General features: G+C 37.8%; 1 protein-coding gene across 2 annotated transcripts in view; it reads right to left on the bottom strand.

Moving 5' to 3' along the window:
- Positions 1-346: 346 nt before the first annotated feature.
- The window catches only part of IRAK1 (interleukin 1 receptor associated kinase 1), a 1,465,691-nt gene continuing 1,445,092 nt past the window's right edge, over positions 347-20,945 (bottom strand). For both annotated transcript variants that reach the window (XM_044080171.1, XM_044080170.1), the window contains exon 14: positions 347-867. In XM_044080171.1, coding sequence (XP_043936106.1) covers positions 806-867 — 62 coding nt within the window. In that variant the 3' untranslated portion in view covers positions 347-805. The remainder of the gene's footprint in view (positions 868-20,945) is intronic.

Below are 20,945 nucleotides of genomic sequence, written 5' to 3'. Positions count from 1 at the left end.
AGTTATGACCTTACACTCAGTATGCAAACAAGTACTGCATTAAAATGCCCAACACCCACAAGATGACTGCAGCTCTGGAGTTTTTACACTTAGTGGGGTAAGTCCAACTTAATGCTGAGGGAAACAAGGAAGCTTTAAGGAAATCCTTCAGTCAAAATTATTAGGCATATTGGTGCAGTACATGTAAGCAGACTGCCGTCAAGTATAAACATACATGGACTTGGACAAATGCTTGAGCTGAATGAAATGCATTATATGGTTCGTGTGGAATACTATGCTTCCCTGCTATTCAATTCAGGTTATACATGTCATTATAAGTAATGATAAAAAAAAAAGACAATGAAAAGTCGTATGACACATTTAATAGAAATACAACATTAAAATATTTTTCACCTGGTGTTTATAATCAGGGCTGTCCAGCAATAATGGAAAACACAAAACAACACTGTGCAGTCACATACAGCAAGGGTTCATTCTTCAGATGGTAATTAAGCAGCTGAAGCTAACATACTTTTCTGGTAAAGGCCCTGACTTTCTACTGATTTTATCAGAAATAGCTTTAGTCTTTGAATGTACCTCTAGTTATGCTGAAGGGGGAGTTACTTTTTCAGAGACGTTTGACCCATTATGAATGTCTTAGTCTATGTCCTCTCAAAGTGATGGAAACCCAAATCCAGGTATAAAACTGTCACAATGTTAAGCCACTTTTAATGTCTATAAACAGTTTTCAGTTTTCAAGAGATAACAGCAGCATTTGTGTACCATGAGAACATTTCCGGTATAAGTTTTGAAGAACTTTAGATGTCTAGCTGTCAAATTCATCACTCTCTTGGGGGCCTCTTAAGTTCTCAGAAGATGAATCAAAGTCTGTAAAAGTGAACATAGGAATACAGTTAATATTTTTATTATGCTATGCAATTTTTGAAAGCTTTGTATTTGCCCGTTAAGCAACCCCCCACGCAAGCACATTTGTGAATGCCATACATACATCCTTGCATAGCTCCGTAAAGAAAGCAATCAGTAAAAGATCAAAACAAGTTCTATCTATTTTCAGAACCAAGAAGAAATGCAAGATCACAATTTGAAAAAGCCAGATATTTGGCATTTCATCATCATCATCATCAATTGCCCTTTTCCCATTTTCTACATGGGTTGGGGTGTCGTGTCAACTGTCGCCATCTCTCTTGATTCAGTGAGACTATCCTACCTTCTTTGACAGTCGTGTCTGACTGTTGCAGGTCTTCTCTCACACAATCCATCCATTTCTCTGATGGATGCCCTTGTTTCACATCGCCTTTTTCCTGTCTGTTCAAAAACTTCTTCACCAGATTGTCTTGTGCTTTTCTGCACATATGCCTGAACTACTATAATCTGTTCCTTTTGACCTTCTCTGCAATTGGAACTACTTTATCTTCTGCACTTGTGTCTTCATTTCTTCATCTGTTCCACAGGGTGTATCCTACCACCCATTTCAAGCACTCCATCTTCATCACCTCTAGTTTTCTAGTTTCCTCAACTGCTTTGCCTTTACAGCCCAGATTTTTGTACCATACAGCAGTACTGGTCACACCTCTGTTTTGTACACCTTAATTTTCAGCTTCTTTGTCATTCTTTTTCTGTCATACACTGTCACTGACACACAGCCCCTTTGATTCTAGGTTTGACCTCCTCATTCAGACTTCCTTTCTCCTTGACCACTCCTCCCAGATACTTGAAGCTGTTAATTTGTTCCACTATTCTCCCTTATATCTCACTTCTCAACTTCTCTTTACCCCTTTTTAAGTGCAACCTGGATAACTGGATGGGAAATAGAAAACACATCCCAGGGATTCCACCCGTGTCCCTGCTGGATATGGGAATTGGGTGCTGATTTGTCTAAACATGGGCTAAACTTTTATAGGCTTATGGGCCAATAGCCTAGTAACCTTCTATGATTCAGAATCCCCCATTTGTTGTGGTTACAACTGTCTTATCTGTACTCAGTTGTATCCCACATGCCTTCAGTTTTGCATTCCATTCCCCTATCCTTTTCTGAAGTTCTTGCTCAGAGTTTGCCTGTAATGCCAATTCATCTGTGTACAGCAACTTTGTTGATCTGTCCCCTCTGACATATTTGCTAATGTAGTCCATCACCAGTATGAACAACAGTGGGCTCAGAACTGAACCATAATGCACAACCACTCCCACTGGAAATCCCTCTGAGTCTGAAACTGTACTTGAGTGATTGGGTCCTTGTACATAGCCTGTACTAATTCTACCAATTTTCTGGGACTTTAAACCACTGCAGGATTCCTCAAATCAGCTTTCTTGGGAACCTTGTTATATGCTTTCTCCAAGTTGGGGAATGCCCATTTGGACTCTTTCCCCATCTCTACCTTCCTCTCAGCTATCTGTCTCACTGCAAACATTGGGTTTACTGTGCTACATCCTGATCTAAATCTGAACTGCTCATCTCCCATCTTACTTTCTAATACTCTGTTTATTGCCTCTCTAGAACTTTCATGCAGTATGACAAGAGTTTGATACCTCTGTACTACTCACATTTGTGGTTATCCCTTTCTTTTTGTACGCTGGCACTAATATGCTTGTTCTCCAGTCATGTGATATATGCCTTGCTTTCCATACGGCTATGAGTACCCTCAGGAGCTATTTCTCCCCTATTTACCCAGCATCCTGATCATATCTGCTGTGACCTTATCTGAGCCTACTGTTTTCCCTGACTTCATCTCCTTAATACTGTTCTTACTTCTTGTAGGGTGAGCTCCTATTTTTCTTTCTTCATAGGCTATATCTAGGCAGTACAGCTTCTGCAGAGTTTCCTTCACACAGAAGCTGCTGGAAGTACTTCTTCTATTTGCCTTTCATTCATGTGGACTGGTGAGTAGGTTGTTGCTGGCATCCCTTATGAAGGGTGTCTAACAATCTTCTTTATCTTTTTGTCTTTGCCTTGCAATCCAATAGAGTTTTTTTTGTGCCATCTACTCAGTCACTTTTCAGAAGCTGGTAGAGTTCCTCTGATGCCTTGTTTTTTGCTACTGCAGTACTTCTCTTTGCCTCTTTGTTAGCCAACCAGTATTCCTTCTTAGCCTGGTACTTCACTTCTAGCTAAGAAAACGTAGTATGCTGAAGATAATCCAAAAAAACACACGGAATGTTGAGTAAAACACTTTATAAAACTTATGAGACGCAAAGCTTTCGGGAAGAACCCTTTCTCAATACTGAATACATACATACAAAAAAGCATCTGCTTATATACAAGCCCAAAGTCACATGACCACAGCCAAAATCAGGTGACAAATTCAAAAAATATAAGACATAAAAAACATCATAATCTAATAAATAAAAAAATAAAATAATAAAAAAATATATAAAGACATAAAACTTACAATACTACTTATTTCAAATTACACTGTAATCTAACAAGAATAGGTTTAATACCGACAGTACTGTTAATGCCAGGAGGGCTGTCAGCCCACAAACGCACAATCCATTGATCTTCCTTAGTTTCAAGGTAGTTATTAATGTCACCACACCGCATTAAAGGAACCACTGAATCTATGACCCTGAATTTAAATTCATGCATATTCCCACTAGACTCTATATGCTTAAATAAAGCATTATTGGCATAGTGTCTCCTTATTTCTGATTTATGCTCAATGATCCTGTCTTTGAGTCTACGCAAGGTTTTACCAATGTAGTAAGAAGAACATGCAACGCAAGTTGCCATGTATACTACATTGGTAGAGGTGCAGGTGGCTCTAAGATTAAATTTATATACATGTTTCATTTTTGGATGAATATATGTATCAGAGCCCAAATTGTCAATTAAATCAGAGCAACAAGAACAATTATGACACTTAAAAGTACCAAAGTGAGAATTAGAGCATATTGGTCTATCAAAAGAGGGAATAGAAGGGGGGCAAAAATCCTTATAGCATAACATGCTTTTAAGGTTTCTCATGTTTCTATAACTAAAAAATGGTTTATCACCTAGTATTTTTAGAATGTCAGGAGATGACATTAAAACAGGCCAATATTTGTGTATTATTCGTTTAACAAGAGCAATTTTGTTACCAAAACCGGTAACATACCTATATTTATTACATATGGTAGTATTTTGTGTTGTAACCTCCTGAATATCACTTCCTACATGTTGTATGTTCCTAAAATAGGGTGGATACAGAGAACATCTATTACAAAGAACATGATCTTTAAGTTCCATCAGAATAATGTCATCATAACCACAATCAATAAAATCCCGATACATTTCAGATATCTGTACATTAAATATAGCATCATCAGTGTTAAGCCTACTAGCTCTAATGAACTGGGATTTAACTACGCCCCGGAAGACATGTGGGGCATGCATACTGTTAGCATGTATATATCTTCCAATATGTGTCTGTTTTTTTATAGATGGTGGTGTTAAGGGATCCATTACTTAAAAAGATCTTAACATCCAAAAATGAAGCCTCATTACTAGTTATAGTTGATTTAAATTTTAAAAAAGAAGTAGTGGCATTTAGACCTAATATATACTGTTCTAAGCTAGTAATGGAACCTTTCCAAATTAAGAAACAGTCATCAATAAAACGTTGATAAAATACAATATGTGTATCCAAAAAATTATTCCCATCATGTAGGTTTTGCAGTTCCCACTGATATAACACTAGATTGGCATACGTATTGGCCACAGGGGTGCCCATTGCAACTCCATTGACCTGTAGATATGGTTGTTGATTGAAAATAAACACATTATTGTTAAGTACTAAATCCAAAAGAAAACATGTATTTTGTACAAAATCAGTGGTTAGGAATTTATCAGCTGTTAGGAATTCCCTGATAGACTCTACACCATATAAATTAGGAATAACGGTGAATAATGAAACAATATCTAAAGTGACAGATATTCATCCATATTACGTAGATCAGTGTTAGAAAAATACCAAGTAGACAGTTTAGTTAGAAAATCACCAGTATCCTTAAGAACAAAGTTACATTTCTCCAGGAATGGAAATAATTGTTTTTGAAGGTACATTGATATAGGTTCAGTGACCCATCCATTGCCGGAGACAATGGGCCTCATTGGAGGGTCCAACAAACATTTATGTATTTTTGGAAGTCCATATAGTTGTGGTATAGTTGGACATGGTACAGAGAAGAAATGAAATAATTCCAAATCAATGCTATTATTTAGTTGTAAATCATAAATGCAAAGATTAACATTAGTGATGTGTTTTTTAACATTAAGTAAGTTAATCTTTTTAAAGGCCAAAGGATCTGTAAGCAACTTATCTACTGATAGATTATAACAAGCCCTATCCATAATAACGATAATGCCACCCTTATCAGCCTGTTTAATAATGATATTATCATTATGTTTTAGATATTCCAAAGCTAAATATTGTTCATAATTCAAGTTGTAGCTCAATGCCATACCATGAGCATTATATTGTGCCCTAAAATCAGCTTCACAGACATCACGGAAAGCAACCGTAATAGGTACATTCAAAGGAATAAAAGTACTTCGCTTTTTACAAAAACTGTTAGAGTCAGCATTATTACTAAATAACAATTTCAAATTCAGAGTTCTCACAAGCATTTTTAGGTCAGTTATAATATTAACTAGATCCAAGTTCCCAACTGGTATAAAATTTAAGCCACTGGGCAAAAGAGATAAATGAGAGTCAGTCAAAACAAAAGAAGAAAGATTTAGGACTCCTCTTACTATCTGTGAGCATTCTTGCCTTGTCTCATGGGGCTGTCGTTCTTCCGTTTCGCCAAACCCGTTTGATATCTCGTAAGAGAAGATTCTCTTTGCTTTGAATGTTCCTGTATGCGTTCCGGCTTGTCTAGCTGAAAACGCTTCTCTGAAAAATTTAAAGTTGATTGATGCACTTTTTTAGCTGCTGATTGTGCGTCCATTGTCGAAACCGAGGGATTAGCTGGAGTCTCTTTTGTAGGCGCCATTGTAGCGTCATCATTGGTGGGAGTGACTACAACCTCAGCAGGAGTTAAAGCAATACTATCCCTTTTTGAAGAACCAACACCAGAGTCCAAATTCAAATCAGTAGTTGAAAAGCGTCTAATGCCCTCATTGAAGCGCCAGCATAGGTTTTTTGAGTAGGCAAATTTAATGTTTCATCTCTTGAGTCAGTTCTCGGCCAAGAGAAGATGTGGCCCAAATGGAAATTGATGTCTCGAGAGAGCTTCCGTTTCTTAACCACCTCCAGTTTATCATCTAGTTCACGGAATTTATTAAACAAAGACTGATATATGGGAAGCATATCAGAAAAGCATGCAATAGATTTCAAATCTTCATCCAATTTAATGATTTCACTTTTTAGTTCTTGTTCAACAGAGCAAAAATACTCATTCATTAACGCCATATAGTCAAGGCTGAGTTTTAAATTCAGTTGCTGCCAGCGTTTGAGCAGTTCGGGGTAAGCATTGCCATAGGATGGCATTTTTAGAATCCTAAGACCCCGTGGTACTATCCCCATTTTAAGGTAAGCACAAAAGCTAAACTTCTGCCACTGAAAACGCTTAAAGGAGCCAACTTTCCGTTCAAAGAGAGTAATTTTATGATTAAAAATATCAATGTCACTTTTAGATAAAGACGCATTATCTTGGTTAGCCTGTGTTCCATTTTCAGGAGCAATAACAGGAACAAAGTCCAATAAAGGATTTACCTCTTGCATTAACAGTGACTGCAATGATTCCATATTAAATGTTGAATAACTGGCTGCAAGTTATAGGCTATCCGATGATATTACCCAACAAGCCAGCAGAATAACAAAGAAAACGTAGTATGCTGAAGATAATCCAAAAAAACACACGGAATGTTGAGTAAAACACTTTATAAAACTTATGAGACGCAAAGCTTTTGGGAAGAACCCTTTCTCAATACTGAATACATACATACAAAAAAAGCATCTGCTTATATACAAGCCCAAAGTCACATGACCGCAGCCAAAATCAGGTGACAAATTCAAAAAATATAAGACATAAAAAACATCATAATCTAATAAATAAAAAAATAAAATAATAAAAAAATATATAAAGACATAAAACTTGCAATACTACTTATTTCAAATTATGCTGTAATCTAACAAGAATAGGTTTAATACTGACAGTACTGCTAATGCCAGGAGGGCTGTCAGCCCCCAAACGCACAATCCATTGATATTCCTTAGTTTCAAGGTAGTTATTAATGTCGCCACACCGCATTAAAGGAACCACTGAATCTATGACCCTGAATTTAAATTCATGCATATTCCCACTAGACTCTATATGCTTAAATAAAGCATTATTGGCATAGTGCCTCCTTATTTCTGATTTATGCTCAATGATCCTGTCTTTGAGTCTACGCATGGTTTTACCAATGTTGTAAGAAGAACATGCAACGCAAGTTGCCATGTATACTACATTGGTAGAGGTGCAGGTGGCTCTAAGATTAAATTTATATACATGTTTCATTTTCGGATGAATATATGTATCAGAGCCCAAACTGTCAATTAAATCAGAGCAACAAGAACAATTATGACACTTAAAAGTACCAAAGTGAGAATTAGAGCATATTGTTCTATCAAAAGAGGGAATAGAAGGGGGGCAAAAATCCTTATAGCATAACATGCTTTTAAGGTTTCTCATGTTTCTATAACTAAAAAATGGTTTATCACCTAGTATTTTTAGAATGTCAAGAGATGCCATTAAAACAGGCCAATATGTGTATTATTCGTTTAACAAGAGCAATTTTGTTACCAAAACTGGTAACATACCTAAATTTATTACATATGGTAGTATTTTGTGTTGTAACCACCTGAATATCACTTCCTACATGTTGTATGTTCCTAAAATAGGGTGGATACAGAGAACATCTATTACAAAGAACATGATCTTTAAGTTCCATCAGAATAATGTCATCATAACCACAATCAATAAAATCCTGATACATTTCAGATATCTGTACATTAAATATAGCATCATCAGTGTTAAGCCTACTAGCTCTAATGAACTGGGATTTAACTACGCCCCGGAAGACATGTGGGGCATGCATACTGTTAGCATGTATATATCTTCCAATATGTGTCTGTTTTTTATAGATGGTGGTGTTAAGGGATCCATTACTTAAAAAGATCTTAGCATCCAAAAATGAAGCCTCATTACTAGTTATAGTTGATTTAAATTTTAAAAAAGTAGTGGCATTTAGACCTAATATATACTGTTCTAAGCTAGTAATGGAACCTTTCCAAATTAAGAAACAGTCATCAACAAAACGTTGATAAAATACAACATGTGTATCCAAAAAATTATTCCCATCATGTATGGCAATGCTTACCCCGAACTGCTCAAACGCTGGCAGCAACTGAATTTAAAACTCAGCCTTGACTATATGGCGTTAATGAATGAGTATTTTTGCTCTGTTGAACAAGAATTAAAATGTGAAATCGTTAAATTGGATGAAGATTTGAAATCTATTGCATGCTTTTCTGACATGCTTCCCATATATCAGCCTTTGTTTAATAAATTCCGTGAACTAGATGATAAACTGGAGGTGGTTAAGAAACAGAAGCTCTCTCGAGACATCAATGATTTCCGTTTGGGCCACATCTTCTCTTGGCTGAGAACTGACTCAAGAGATGGAACATTAAATTTGCCTACTCAAAAAACCTATGCTGGCGCTTCAATGAGGGCATTAGATGCTTTTCAACTACCTGATTTGAATTTGAACTCTGGTGTTGGTTCTTCAAAAAGGGATAGTATTGCTTTAACTCCTGCTGAGGTTGTAGTCACTCCCACCAATGATGACGCTACAACGGCGCCTACAAAAGAGACTCCAGCTAATCCCTCGGTTTCGACAATGGACGCACAATCAGCAGCTAAAAAAGTGCATCAATCAACTTTAAATTTTTCAGAGAAGCGTTTTCAGCTAGACAAGCTGGAACGCATACAGGAACATTCAAAGCAAAGAGAATCTTCTCTTACGAGATATCAAACGGGTTTGGCGAAACGGAAGAACGACAGCCCCATGAGACAAGGCAAGAATGCTCGCAGATAGTAAGAGGAGTCCTAAATCTTTCTTCTTTTGTTTTGACTGACTCTCATTTATCTCTTTTGCCCAGTGGCTTAAATTTTATACCAGTTGGGAACTTGGATCTAGTTAATATTATAACTGACCTAAAAATGTTTGTGAGAACTCTGAATTTGAAATTGTTATTTAGTAATAATGCTGACTCTAACAGTTTTTGTAAAAAGCGAAGTACTTTTATTCCTTTGAATGTACCTATTACGGTTGCTTTCCATGATGTCTGTGAAGCTGATTTTAGGGCACAATATAATGCTTGTGGTATGGCATTGAGCTACAACTTGAATTATGAACAATATTTAGCTTTGGAATGTCTAAAACATAATGATAATATCATTATTAAACAGGCTGATAAGGGTGGCATTATCGTTATTATGGATAGGGCTTGTTATAATCTATCAGTAGATAAGTTGCTTACAGATCCTTTGGCCTTTAAAAAGATTAACTTACTTGATGTTAAAAAACACATCACTAATGTTAATCTTTGCATTTATGATTTACAACTAAATAATAGCATTGATCTGGAATTATTTCATTTCTTCTCTGTACCATATCCAACTATACCACAACTATATGGACTTCCAAAAATACATAAATGTTTGTTGGACCCTCCAATGAGGCCCATTGTCTCCGGCAATGGATGGGTCACTGAACCTATATCAATGTACCTTCAAAAACAATTATTTCCATTCCTGGAGAAATGTAACTTTGTTCTTAAGGATACTGGTGATTTTCTAACTAAACTGTCTACTTGGTATTTTTCTAACACTGATCTACGTAATATGGATGAATATCTGTTTGTCACTTTAGATATTGTTTCATTATTCACCGTTATTCCTAATTTATATGGTGTAGAGTCTATCAGGGAATTCCTAACAGCTGATAAATCCCTAACCACTGATTTTGTACAAAATACATGTTTTCTTTTGGATTTAGTACTTAACAATAATGTGTTTATTTTCAATCAACAACCATATCTACAGGTCAATGGGGTTGCAATGGGCACCCCTGTGGCCAATACGTATGCCAATCTAGTGTTATATCAGTGGGAACTGCAAAACCTACATGATGGGAATAATTTTTTGGATACACATGTTGTATTTTATCAACATTTTGTTGATGACTGTTTCTTAATTTGGAAAGGTTCCATTACTAGCTTAGAACAGTATATATTAGGTCTAAATGCCACTACTTCTTTTTTAAAATTGAAATCAACTATAACTAGTAATGAGGCTTCATTTTTGGATGCTAAGATCTTTTTAAGTAATGGATCCCTTAACACCACCATCTATAAAAAACAGACACATATTGGAAGATATATACATGCTAACAGTATGCATGCCCCACATGTCTTCCGGGGCGTAGTTAAATCCCAGTTCATTAGAGCTAGTAGGCTTAACACTGATGATGCTATATTTAATGTACAGATATCTGAAATGTATCAGGATTTTATTGATTGTGGTTATGATGACATTATTCTGATGGAACTTAAAGATCATGTTCTTTGTAAAAGATGTTCTCTGTATCCACCCTATTTTAGGAACATACAACATGTAGGAAGTGATATTCAGGTGGTTACAACACAAAATACTACCATATGTAATAAATGTAGGTATGTTACCAGTTTTGGTAACAAAATTGCTCTTGTTAAACGAATAATACACAAATATTGGCCTGTTTTAATGGCATCTCCTGACATTCTAAAAATACTAGGTGATAAACCATTTTTTAGTTATAGAAACATGAGAAACCTTAAAAGCAATTTATGCTATAAGGATTTTTGCCCCCCTTCTATTCCCTCTTTTGATAGACCAATATGCTCTAATTCTCACTTTGGTACTTTTAAGTGTCATAATTGTTCTTGTTGCTCTGATTTAATTGACAATTTGGGCTCTGATACATATATTCATCCGAAAACGAAACATGTATATAAATTTAATCTTAGAGCCACCTGCACCTCTACCAATGTAGTATACATGGCAACTTGTGTTGCATGTTCTTCTTACTACATTGGTAAAACCATGCGTAGACTCAAAGACAGGATCATTGAGCATAAATCAGAAATAAGGAGACACTATGCCAATAATGCTTTATTTAAGCATATAGAGTCTAGTGGGAATATGCATGAATTTAAATTCAGGGTCATAGATTCAGTGGTTCCTTTAATGCGGTGTGGTGACATTAATAACTACCTTGAAACTAAGGAATATCAATGGATTGTGCGTTTGGGGGCTGACAGCCCTCCTGGCATTAACAGTACTGTCGGTATTATACCTATTCTTGTTAGATTACAGCATAATTTGAAATAAGTAGTATTGTAAGTTTTATGTCTTTATATATTTTTTTATTATTTTATTTTTTTATTTATTAGATTATGATGTTTTTTATGTCTTATATTTTTTGAATTTGTCACCTGATTTTGGCTGCGGTCATGTGACATTGGGCATGTATATAAGCAGATGCTTTTTTGTATGTATGTATTTAGTATTGAGAAAGGGTTCTTCCCGAAAGCTTTGCGTCTCATAAGTTTTATAAAGTGTTTTACTCAACATTCCGTTTGTTTTTTTGACTTCACTTCTAGCTCCCACTTTATCCTGCACTTTTTTTTTCTTTTGGTGACTTCCTGGATTTCTACATTCCACTGCCAGCTTTCCTTATTTATCTTACTTCCATAACTGGTTCATCCTCATATCTGTTCTATAGTCCTTACACGTGTTGTTTTGAGGTAAAATTTCTCCACCTATTTGGCCCTCCTTCTGAAGAACCAGACCATGGAGTAATTCCTTGAACTCTTCTGCTTTCTCCCCACTTGACTTCTATGTCTTCAACCTAGTCTTTGTTGACCTTACAGCCTGCTCTGACCACTGCTTGCAGCTGATTGTGGCAACCAGTGGTTTATGCTGTGGGCAGATTGTTTCTCTGGGGATGACTTTGCAATCACCAATTCTACCCCAGTGCCCTTTCTTTACTAAGAGGAAATCTACCCATGTTGTGCATTGGCTACTCTTGTATGTGATCTGTTGACTGGATCTCTTGCTGAACCATGTGTTGGACACAAACAAGCCATTTGTCAGACAAAAATTATTCCTGTTGCCCCACCCATGTGGGTACAGGGAGTCCTCATATCCTGTTGACATTTATCTTCTTAAATTACATAATGCACTGAAATATTTCAAAACTACGTAACTCAGTGGGTGCAGTGGCTGGATTTTCACCTACATAATGGCAATTTAGTTTGAAGAGTATATCAAGGTGAACTGCCCTCACCAAGAATGATGCCACAGTATAAAGACAAAATGATCAGTTTCAACAATTGGCTAAAGTATTGGTGTCATTCAAAGGGGATCCAGTGTCTGTCAGCCTGGGATGACATGCTCGACAAGCCACGTTGCTTCGCTAGGGACAGCTTGCACCTGTCACCCTTAGGCTTTCGTATACTGGCCAAGGCTCTTGCCACCCCCATAGTGCCTTTTTTAGGCAGGGCTCAAAGGACAAACCCACCTCCATAGACAACCCAAAGATAAAAAAACAAATGTAATGCTACTCAATGCCAGAAGTCTAAATCTCAAGATGCACGTACTCAAGAATCTCCTCAGTATGGAGAAAATCGATGTCTGTGCAGTAACAGAAACCTGGTTCAAGGCTCCTGAGAGCACCCCAGCACTACCAGGTTATAACTCATACCATGCGTTTTGGCCCCAAAACGCAGACCGAAGCACAAAAGGAGGGGGAGTATCTATATTCATCAAAGATACCTACACCTCCAGGTTAGTGACACTGCACGAAGCATCGGAAACCATCCATGTGCAACTAACAGTGGACAAAACTGCCTTTCAGTTTGTAGCCTGCTACAGAACACCCTCCCTATTACAGGAACCCCACTTGGCATTCCTGAGAACACTGGAGAATATGAAGGTCTCTCCAAACACTATCTTATTGGGTGACTTCAACTACCCAAACATTGACTGGGGAAACTACTCAAGCCCAAACACCCTCGCCCAACGGTTCCTTGAATTTATAAACTCTAACGCAATGCAACAACTGGTCACCACTCCCACAAGAGGGAACAACAAATTGGACCTGGTCATCACCAACATGGGGACTCTATGTTCCACACCAGAGGTAAACCCCTCATTGGTAAGATCAGACCATAAACAAATTTCCCTGGACATCCATATCCCGTCCCCACCCCAGGCCAAGGAAATCACTGTAAAGAATTTCTCCAAAGCCAACTTTGCACTTCTCAAGACTGAGGTGGAATCCTTCAAAGCCCCTGGGCCAGAGGATAATACAGCTCAATCCGCAGAATCCTTTACAAATGCATTCTATGAGCACCTGCAGGAAAGCATGGATCGTGCTATCCCAAATAAAACCAAGACTCACTCCTCCAAAAACAGGAGACCGGTCTGGTGGACCCCGGCCATAAATAAGCTATACAACAGAAGGAGGAAGCTACTACATCACAGAGCAAAATCCCAAAAAGGGAAGGCATCTCTGATCAGTATTAGCAAGAAACTTCGATCTCTCATAAAATCATCAAAGGCCAGTTTCGAAAGAAAAATTGCCCTAGACACTAAAGATAATCACAAGGCCTTCTTTAGTTATGTCAGAAACATGGGCGGAAACTCCCAGATATGCTCTGAATTGTTGCATAACGGTACAAAATATACTGAACCTACAGACATAGCCAACATCCTGGCAGACAGATTCAGCGCAAACTCCCCCCCCAAAGGAGCAAATGCCTATCCCAACTGAATGTAACCTCCCTGACATCACAGATGCACAGGTGAAAGCTGCCCTCTCCAAAGCAAAAAACACAGCATCTATGGGACCGGACGGTGTCCCAGGCTGTGTCTTACACAAGCTCCAAGAAGAACTGAACCCTCACATTGTCACTGTTCAAACTTAGCCTTACTACAGGATATGTACCCAAAGAGTGGTGTACAGCTACAGTGGTCCCACTCCACAAAGGTGGTGCCACAACGGACCCTGGAAACTATCACCCCATAAGCCTGACTAGTCTGGTCTGTAAAGCTATGGAGCGTATTATCATGGAACTCATAAACAAAGACATTGGGAGCCTCCAGACACTGGACCCTACCCAATTCGGCTTTGTTAAGGGCAGATCTTGCCTCTTAAACCTAGTTGATTTCTTTGAAACAGTTACCAAAGCCATAGATGAGGGCAAGGTAGTCCACACAGCCTACCTGGACCTCGCAAAAGCCTTCGACACAATACCCCACTCGGGCATCATAAATAAGCTTACCAGCTTAAATATCAACCCCTATATCACAAGATGGGTTGCAAACTGGCTCAGAGATAGAACCCACATGGTCAGAATCGCAGGTGCCATGTCCGAATCCAAACCAGTTACAAGTGGCGTCCCACGGGGCTCAGTTCTGGGACCTCTCTTGTTCGGTATATACTTCTCTGAGGTTCAGGCTAACACGGGGGGATTATGGCTGACAAAGTTCGCAGATGACTGCAAACTGGGGGCCATAATCGAATCTCCAGCTGACACAAGCATCCTCCAAAAGGGTCTCACAGAGACGGATGCTTGGTGCCAGAACCATGGCCTCAAGCTAAATGCTAAAAAGTGCATAGTCATCCCCTTTGGGAAAAACAAGGTGCCCACAAATTACCACATAGGTGGTAATCCATTAAGTACAGAAGAAGTAATTAGAGATTTGGGGACCAACATAGATAGTAATCTCTCCTTTGATAATCTCGTTGCCAAAGTGGTTAGAAAGACCTTCTATATAGCCCACCTTATCACGAAAGGGTTCGTATCTAGATCAAGAGAGGTCATTGTGCCCCTCTACTCGTCACTCATTAGGCCCATAATTGAATACAATGCCCCTTTTGGGATGTACCTTACCTGACACCTGCAGCAACTGGAGAGACCCCAAAAGTACCTCACCAAGAGGATCATGGGCTACAAACAGATGTCCTATGCAGCTCGACTAAAGAAACTCCAGCTCTACTCAGTTGCTTACCGCCTACTCAGAGGCGATCTATGCCTGACGTACAAAGCCATGTCAAACCCAGAATTAATGGACATGCTCCACCTCAAAAAATCCAAGTCCCTTAGAGCTACACGCTCCAGGGACCTAAACCTCAGCACGAAAATAAATAGGACATGCTGGATGGACAGATTCATTTCCCAGAGGCTCCCCTCACTCTGGAATAGAATCCCAATTCATGTTAGAGATGGCCCCTTGCTGACCCTCTTCAAGCGAAATTTGGACGCGTGGATGGGAAATCGCAAATTCACCCCTGGGATCTCTCCTGTGTCCCTGCTAGACAGAGGCACAGTAAACTAATCTTAAAAGGGTGCCTTCTGTGACCTACTTTACAGAGGCACAGTAGGCTAATCTAATAGGGAGGCGGAAGCCAAATATACTCTGGCTAGGCTTATAAATGCCCTAGGGCAGATAGCCTAGTACCTACCTATGAACCTATGAACAGAGGGCCTAATGTAGAGATAAAATGCCCCATGACAAGCCTCCCTTCCTGGAGGAGGCCGGAGAGTTGACTGGTACAATGAAGACCCCAAGCAAAAGAGGGAGAGGGCCACTCTTCATGGTTAGGCCGCATACAAGTAAAACAAAAATGTCAACTGCAGGATGTACTGCATTTATCATTATCCAGAATGGGCGTAATATGGGTAGCAAATAAGTTTCCACAATGCTCTACAAGGCAGAGACAGGATGCATTGCGCATGCCCCCACCATCCCCATTTTCACTGCATTTGCCATTTGTTCATTAGCAATATTTATTATTTCATAACCTTCATTTTAATACATACTGTGCAATCTCATGCATGGTGCACTTTTAATTTGTATAATGGGCTGATGCCACAATCATTAAATGTGCTATTTTTAAACACTGGATGAAAAGACTACATTTCCAACAACTCTAGTTTGCAAAGTTTAGTCAAGCACTTATCATTTTTACCAATGTACACAGTCATTCAATCCAAAGTGGTTATAAAGCTCATTATAAAACATTGTCTCTCACTAATTTAACAAAAAAGGGACCAGGACTTTATGGTACAATTCAGTTCTAAGTTCATGTGAAAGACCAAAACATTCCTTCTTTGTATGCTTTTCTCACATTCCTATGCATCTATATTTTACGTCTGCTGTGCTCTACTCTTTTTTTCCTGTATTTACTCCATAGCCCAAATCCCATCTATTCCATTTATTTTTTTAGCTCTTTTATTAAAACATACATTAATATAAAAGAAAACAAACCATATTAACATGTTTCCAGTTACATTCATTATATACATCACATATTCTTTTATATAACTATCATCAGTCCAACATTTCATAAATTGCTCATTTCCTGCCTTCACTTAAGCCTTTCTACTCCTGAACATTATTATGCATGTATTATTCCCACAATTTCCATTTATTTCTATGTAATTTTCTCCTTTCTGTTTTTGAAAGATCCCACTTCCAGTTCTTTTCTCTCTCTCTCTTACAATATTCAGTACTTCCAATACAGATGGCTTAGAGTTTGATTTCCATTTTCTAGTAACTGCTTTTTGGCAGCCAACAGAATTAAAAGTAAAAAGGCCTTACTATCTCTAGGCAATTCAGATCATGTGTCTCAGCTCAAACAAATCATTTACTTAGTTAAAACCATTTGCTCACCCAATATTTCTGATGGACAATTCTGTAGGTAATTATTTAAATCTGCCAACTCATTACATTCCCAGAATAGATGTTCCCAGTTACATCTTTCTTCACCAACACATGTCCAAAAGTTGCTATCAACTGGAGGAAAAAGTCTTTGAAGCCTGCTTGGGGTAGAAAAATACCTCTGCAAACACTTCTGAGCAAACATCCTAAACCTTCTGGATGTTGCAGCATAATTGGTAGCCATACATATGTCCTCCCATTGTTTCCTAGTAAGTTGCTTTTCCAGTTTGTCTTCCCAATCTTTTCTAACCTTGTCTGATTGATTCCTATAGTTATTGTGCAATATTTTATATGCATTACTAATTATCACTTTTTAACAGCAGCTTCTGTTCTAAATTCAACTAAAAACTATACCAGAGCACGTCTATCATTTATGAATCCCCAACTCCTTTCTCTTTGTCTGTACTTTGATATCAATCCTTGGTAATGAAAGCAGTCTTTAGCCTGCAGTCCAAACATCTATGTGGCCTCATCCTATTCCATTACTTTTCCCTCTCTAGTTATTTGCTCCCAGTACCTTGGTTCCTTTCACAGTTTACTCCAGTAAATTCCAGCTCCTTCTTGCCTATGTTCTGTACATCAACTTGCAGTCATCCCTATTGGCAAAATCTCCTTTCTCCATTCTCATGTTGGCTTAGTTCTTAGAAAACTTTCTCCTACTTTATGAATATAATAGTCTGTATGATTATTATTCCCCTTAAGGATCTGTATCCAAAACCCCACTTTCTCCTTATTTCTTGAACTTACCCCTGCTTCATCATCATCCATTTCTATCTTAAATTACAATCTTCTGCTTGTGTTATGTATATGAGTCTTAACTGCTATAAATAATTAAATTTGTGTTCTTTCTTAATTTCCACATTTCTCTGCTTTATATAAACTTTCATAAAAATTCTGAAATATCTCTTAATAATTCTGCAGGAACTCTGGTTATTATTATTATTATTTATTTGTTTTTTGTTAAGGCTCCTTAAGTTTGGCAACAACTATTTTACTTTTTGTTGCCTAAGTAGTTGTGCTAAAGCTTACTGTGTTCTGCGTTGTTATCAAAATCTAGTTACTTAAAGGAAAACTCCACCTTAGAATCAAAACACATTCTTTTTTCATTGTATCTTTGTTGCCTGAGCTATTTTAATGCCTCAAAATCACTCCAAGTGCTTTGTTTACAACTTTAATGTGTTTCCTACAAAATGGTGGATGATAGGTCTGACTTGGTAAAGTGATCTTGTTTTCTTGCTGTCATTCCTTCTTCCCAGAACACATTTCAAGTGCTCATTATATGAGTCATGCTAGACATAAGAAAGTGGTGTTTTTTAATTCATTAAGATAGAATGGCAGGACTACAAAGCAGTGTCATCTAACATACCTTCTGTAACAGAACTACTACTATGTTTCCCTGACTGAGCCTCATTTATGCATCTCTCAGAGCTTGTTCTATGCTATAAATAGCTATTAGCTACTTCCAGCAAAAGAAAGTACGTAAATAGCAGGGTTTTGTAAAGGGATTCTTTTGTATTTCTAAAAGAATTGACAGACCTTCCTCCACACCCTCATGCTGAGGCGTGAAAACTCTCACTGCAGTAAATGATCCTTGCTGTATCATGTACAGGTGACAAGTAGTACTCAAGAGGACTCCAAAAGTATGTCTGTCTGCTACTTCTGAATGCCTGCAGTGGGAAGTTTTTCCTCTCATGAATGATGTAAAACTAAAATGTACTTTACTAGTTCCTTAACTACATTTGTCATGTTCACCCCCTTTTGTCTAATTTGTATTTATTTATATTTTGGTAACCAGGAAAGTGAACTGGCCCAGGACAAAGATAATAAGTAATAAATGCACTTAGCAATACAAAGAAAAAAATACTGACAAAGACATTGACAAATATTACATGTGCAACACATAGCCAGTGTGTGCCAGTGAATAAGTAAAACATTAAAAATTTATTAGAATGTATACATTAATAATGCTTAAAGGACCACTATGGGAAAAACATTTAAAAATATATATTTTTTAACTTTTCCTTAAGTTTGGCTAATTGAAAACCTGTATGCACTAGATAGAAGTAGTTACTAGTAATTTTATTCAGTTTGTAACCCTGACTGATCTCCTGGGGGCAGACATCCTGATAAGAGTTTGTTGTCTTCTAAAGAAAAATCTTCCCCATGATACACTGCGAGTCCACTGTTTCTGAGAATACAGTGCCCATAGCTGGGCTGTCATATAAGACTTCCATTCACTTAGAATGAAAGAAGAGGAAAGAGCAGCTAAGTCTGACAGGCCTCAGTAAAAGCATAATTTACTGTCACACAGTGCCTTTTACAAATGTGTTTCCTTATGATCCGTTACACATTCTGTGAAAAAATCTTCCAGAACTGCCAGCTCATTGCTGAGATAACAGTTTATTTAGACATTCAACTTTGATCTGCTTCAGTTGCTTCTAAAGTTACTCCTCCCATATTCCCACCCTCAGCTAGAAGAGTTTCACATTTCCTGCCCTGCTAGGTTCAGCTAATTTGAATGACAATACACATCAAACAGAGTTGCATGCAGTCAGACAGGTGTGCCTCTGAAACTGTTCCCTCATATCTCTCCTTACTATCATATGAATAACACTTTCACAGTAAGTCATGGTAGAAATATGCTTTTACCAATCCTTAATGTAAGGGTGTCTAAGTGTTCCTCTGAACATGCCCGTAAGATACACAGATAATTAATCTGGGCCACTGTCAGATTTAGCTATGACTGCAAATTCATACTCTAACCAAAATGAATATTCATATTTGGCTTACACAAAATTGCAGTCCTTTATTTGTTTACCCATTAGGCATGCCACTGATGTGTCCTTCTATTTGTAGTTACTATTGCTGTTGTGTCCACATATTCATTGCTAGTATGATGTTTTTGAAGCAAATGAGTATATTCTTTACTTCATGCTATGCAGTGCCTACTCTCACTGTTCCAAACATTGTGCATACTGTCCTTGCTCTCTTTCAAAAATTGTTTTCTTTTGCAGGTTGCCACAACATGCTTTTCTATTCATCAATATACAGCAATTAACACTTTTCTCCAAGAAGCTATATAAACCAGGCTACCTCCAGCAGTATGGTTTACACAACAGTCATTTTTTCTGTAATCATGACTGTTGGAATTCAATTATCATATGAACATTTGAATTTAGTTCTTACAGCAGGGATCAAGCATGAGAGGCCCTTTATCTCAGGAACCTCAACAGCTGTCAACAGTTTGTAGGATTACACACAAACACCAACTCATATGTATAATACGGCTGGGTATGGTCTTTGGTTTCATTAAAAAAAAGGGTGCAAAAGACAAACATTAGGTTTGAAATACCTGAGCTAAAACATCAAAGTACTTGCAAGCCATCACATGTACAAACAGCCCATGGCAACAATAAGTAGGGTTGCCGGCTGTCCGGGTTTTGACCGGACTGTCCGGTTTTCTGACAAATTGTCCGGTTACCAATTTCATTCAAAACCAGACACATGAAGTCCGGTTTTGCACCACTACCCACTGCCACAACAAGTTACCGGCTTTCCTAAAATCTTTCTTAGGCAACAGGCAGGTGCTCAGCTGGGGGAAAGCCCTCTTCACATCGCTATCAACTAAAATGAAAGGAGTTTGAATGATGTAATATCGAACCAGGAAGTTCGAAACCCAAAAAGTACGAAAACACAGACCAGCGATTTTTTTTCCCAGGGAAAAAAATCGCTGTTTCTGTACAAAAACAAAACAAAACACATACACTTTAAACTTAAACTAATGTGGGGGGCTTTGCCCCCCACACCCCCCTACGTAAATATACCAACTCCGAGATCACACCACAGTTGAGGAAATAGCAAAGCCGCAAAAATGGCCCACTGATTTTTTTCCCTGGGAAAAAAAATCGGTTTTCCGTGGCTTCGCTATTTTCACATTTCGAACATATGGGTTTGATATTACAATATTCAGACTCCTGTGAGTTTGACATTGTAATATAGACCCATATATATATATAAATAAATAAATTAAAAAAAAATATATATATATATATATAAACACACACACACACACTGGATATAAAAAGTGTACGCACCCCTGTTAAAATACCAGGTTTTTGTGATATAAAAAATGAGACCTCAATAAATCA

This window comes from Protopterus annectens, chromosome 8.part0 (assembly GCF_019279795.1).
Source record: "Protopterus annectens isolate FY-2018-M chromosome 8.part0, PAN1.0, whole genome shotgun sequence".
NCBI classification, from domain to species: domain Eukaryota; kingdom Metazoa; phylum Chordata; order Ceratodontiformes; family Protopteridae; genus Protopterus; species Protopterus annectens.
The sequence above is the reverse complement of the archived record's forward strand: the minus strand, read 5'-3'. Positions and strand labels throughout refer to the sequence as shown.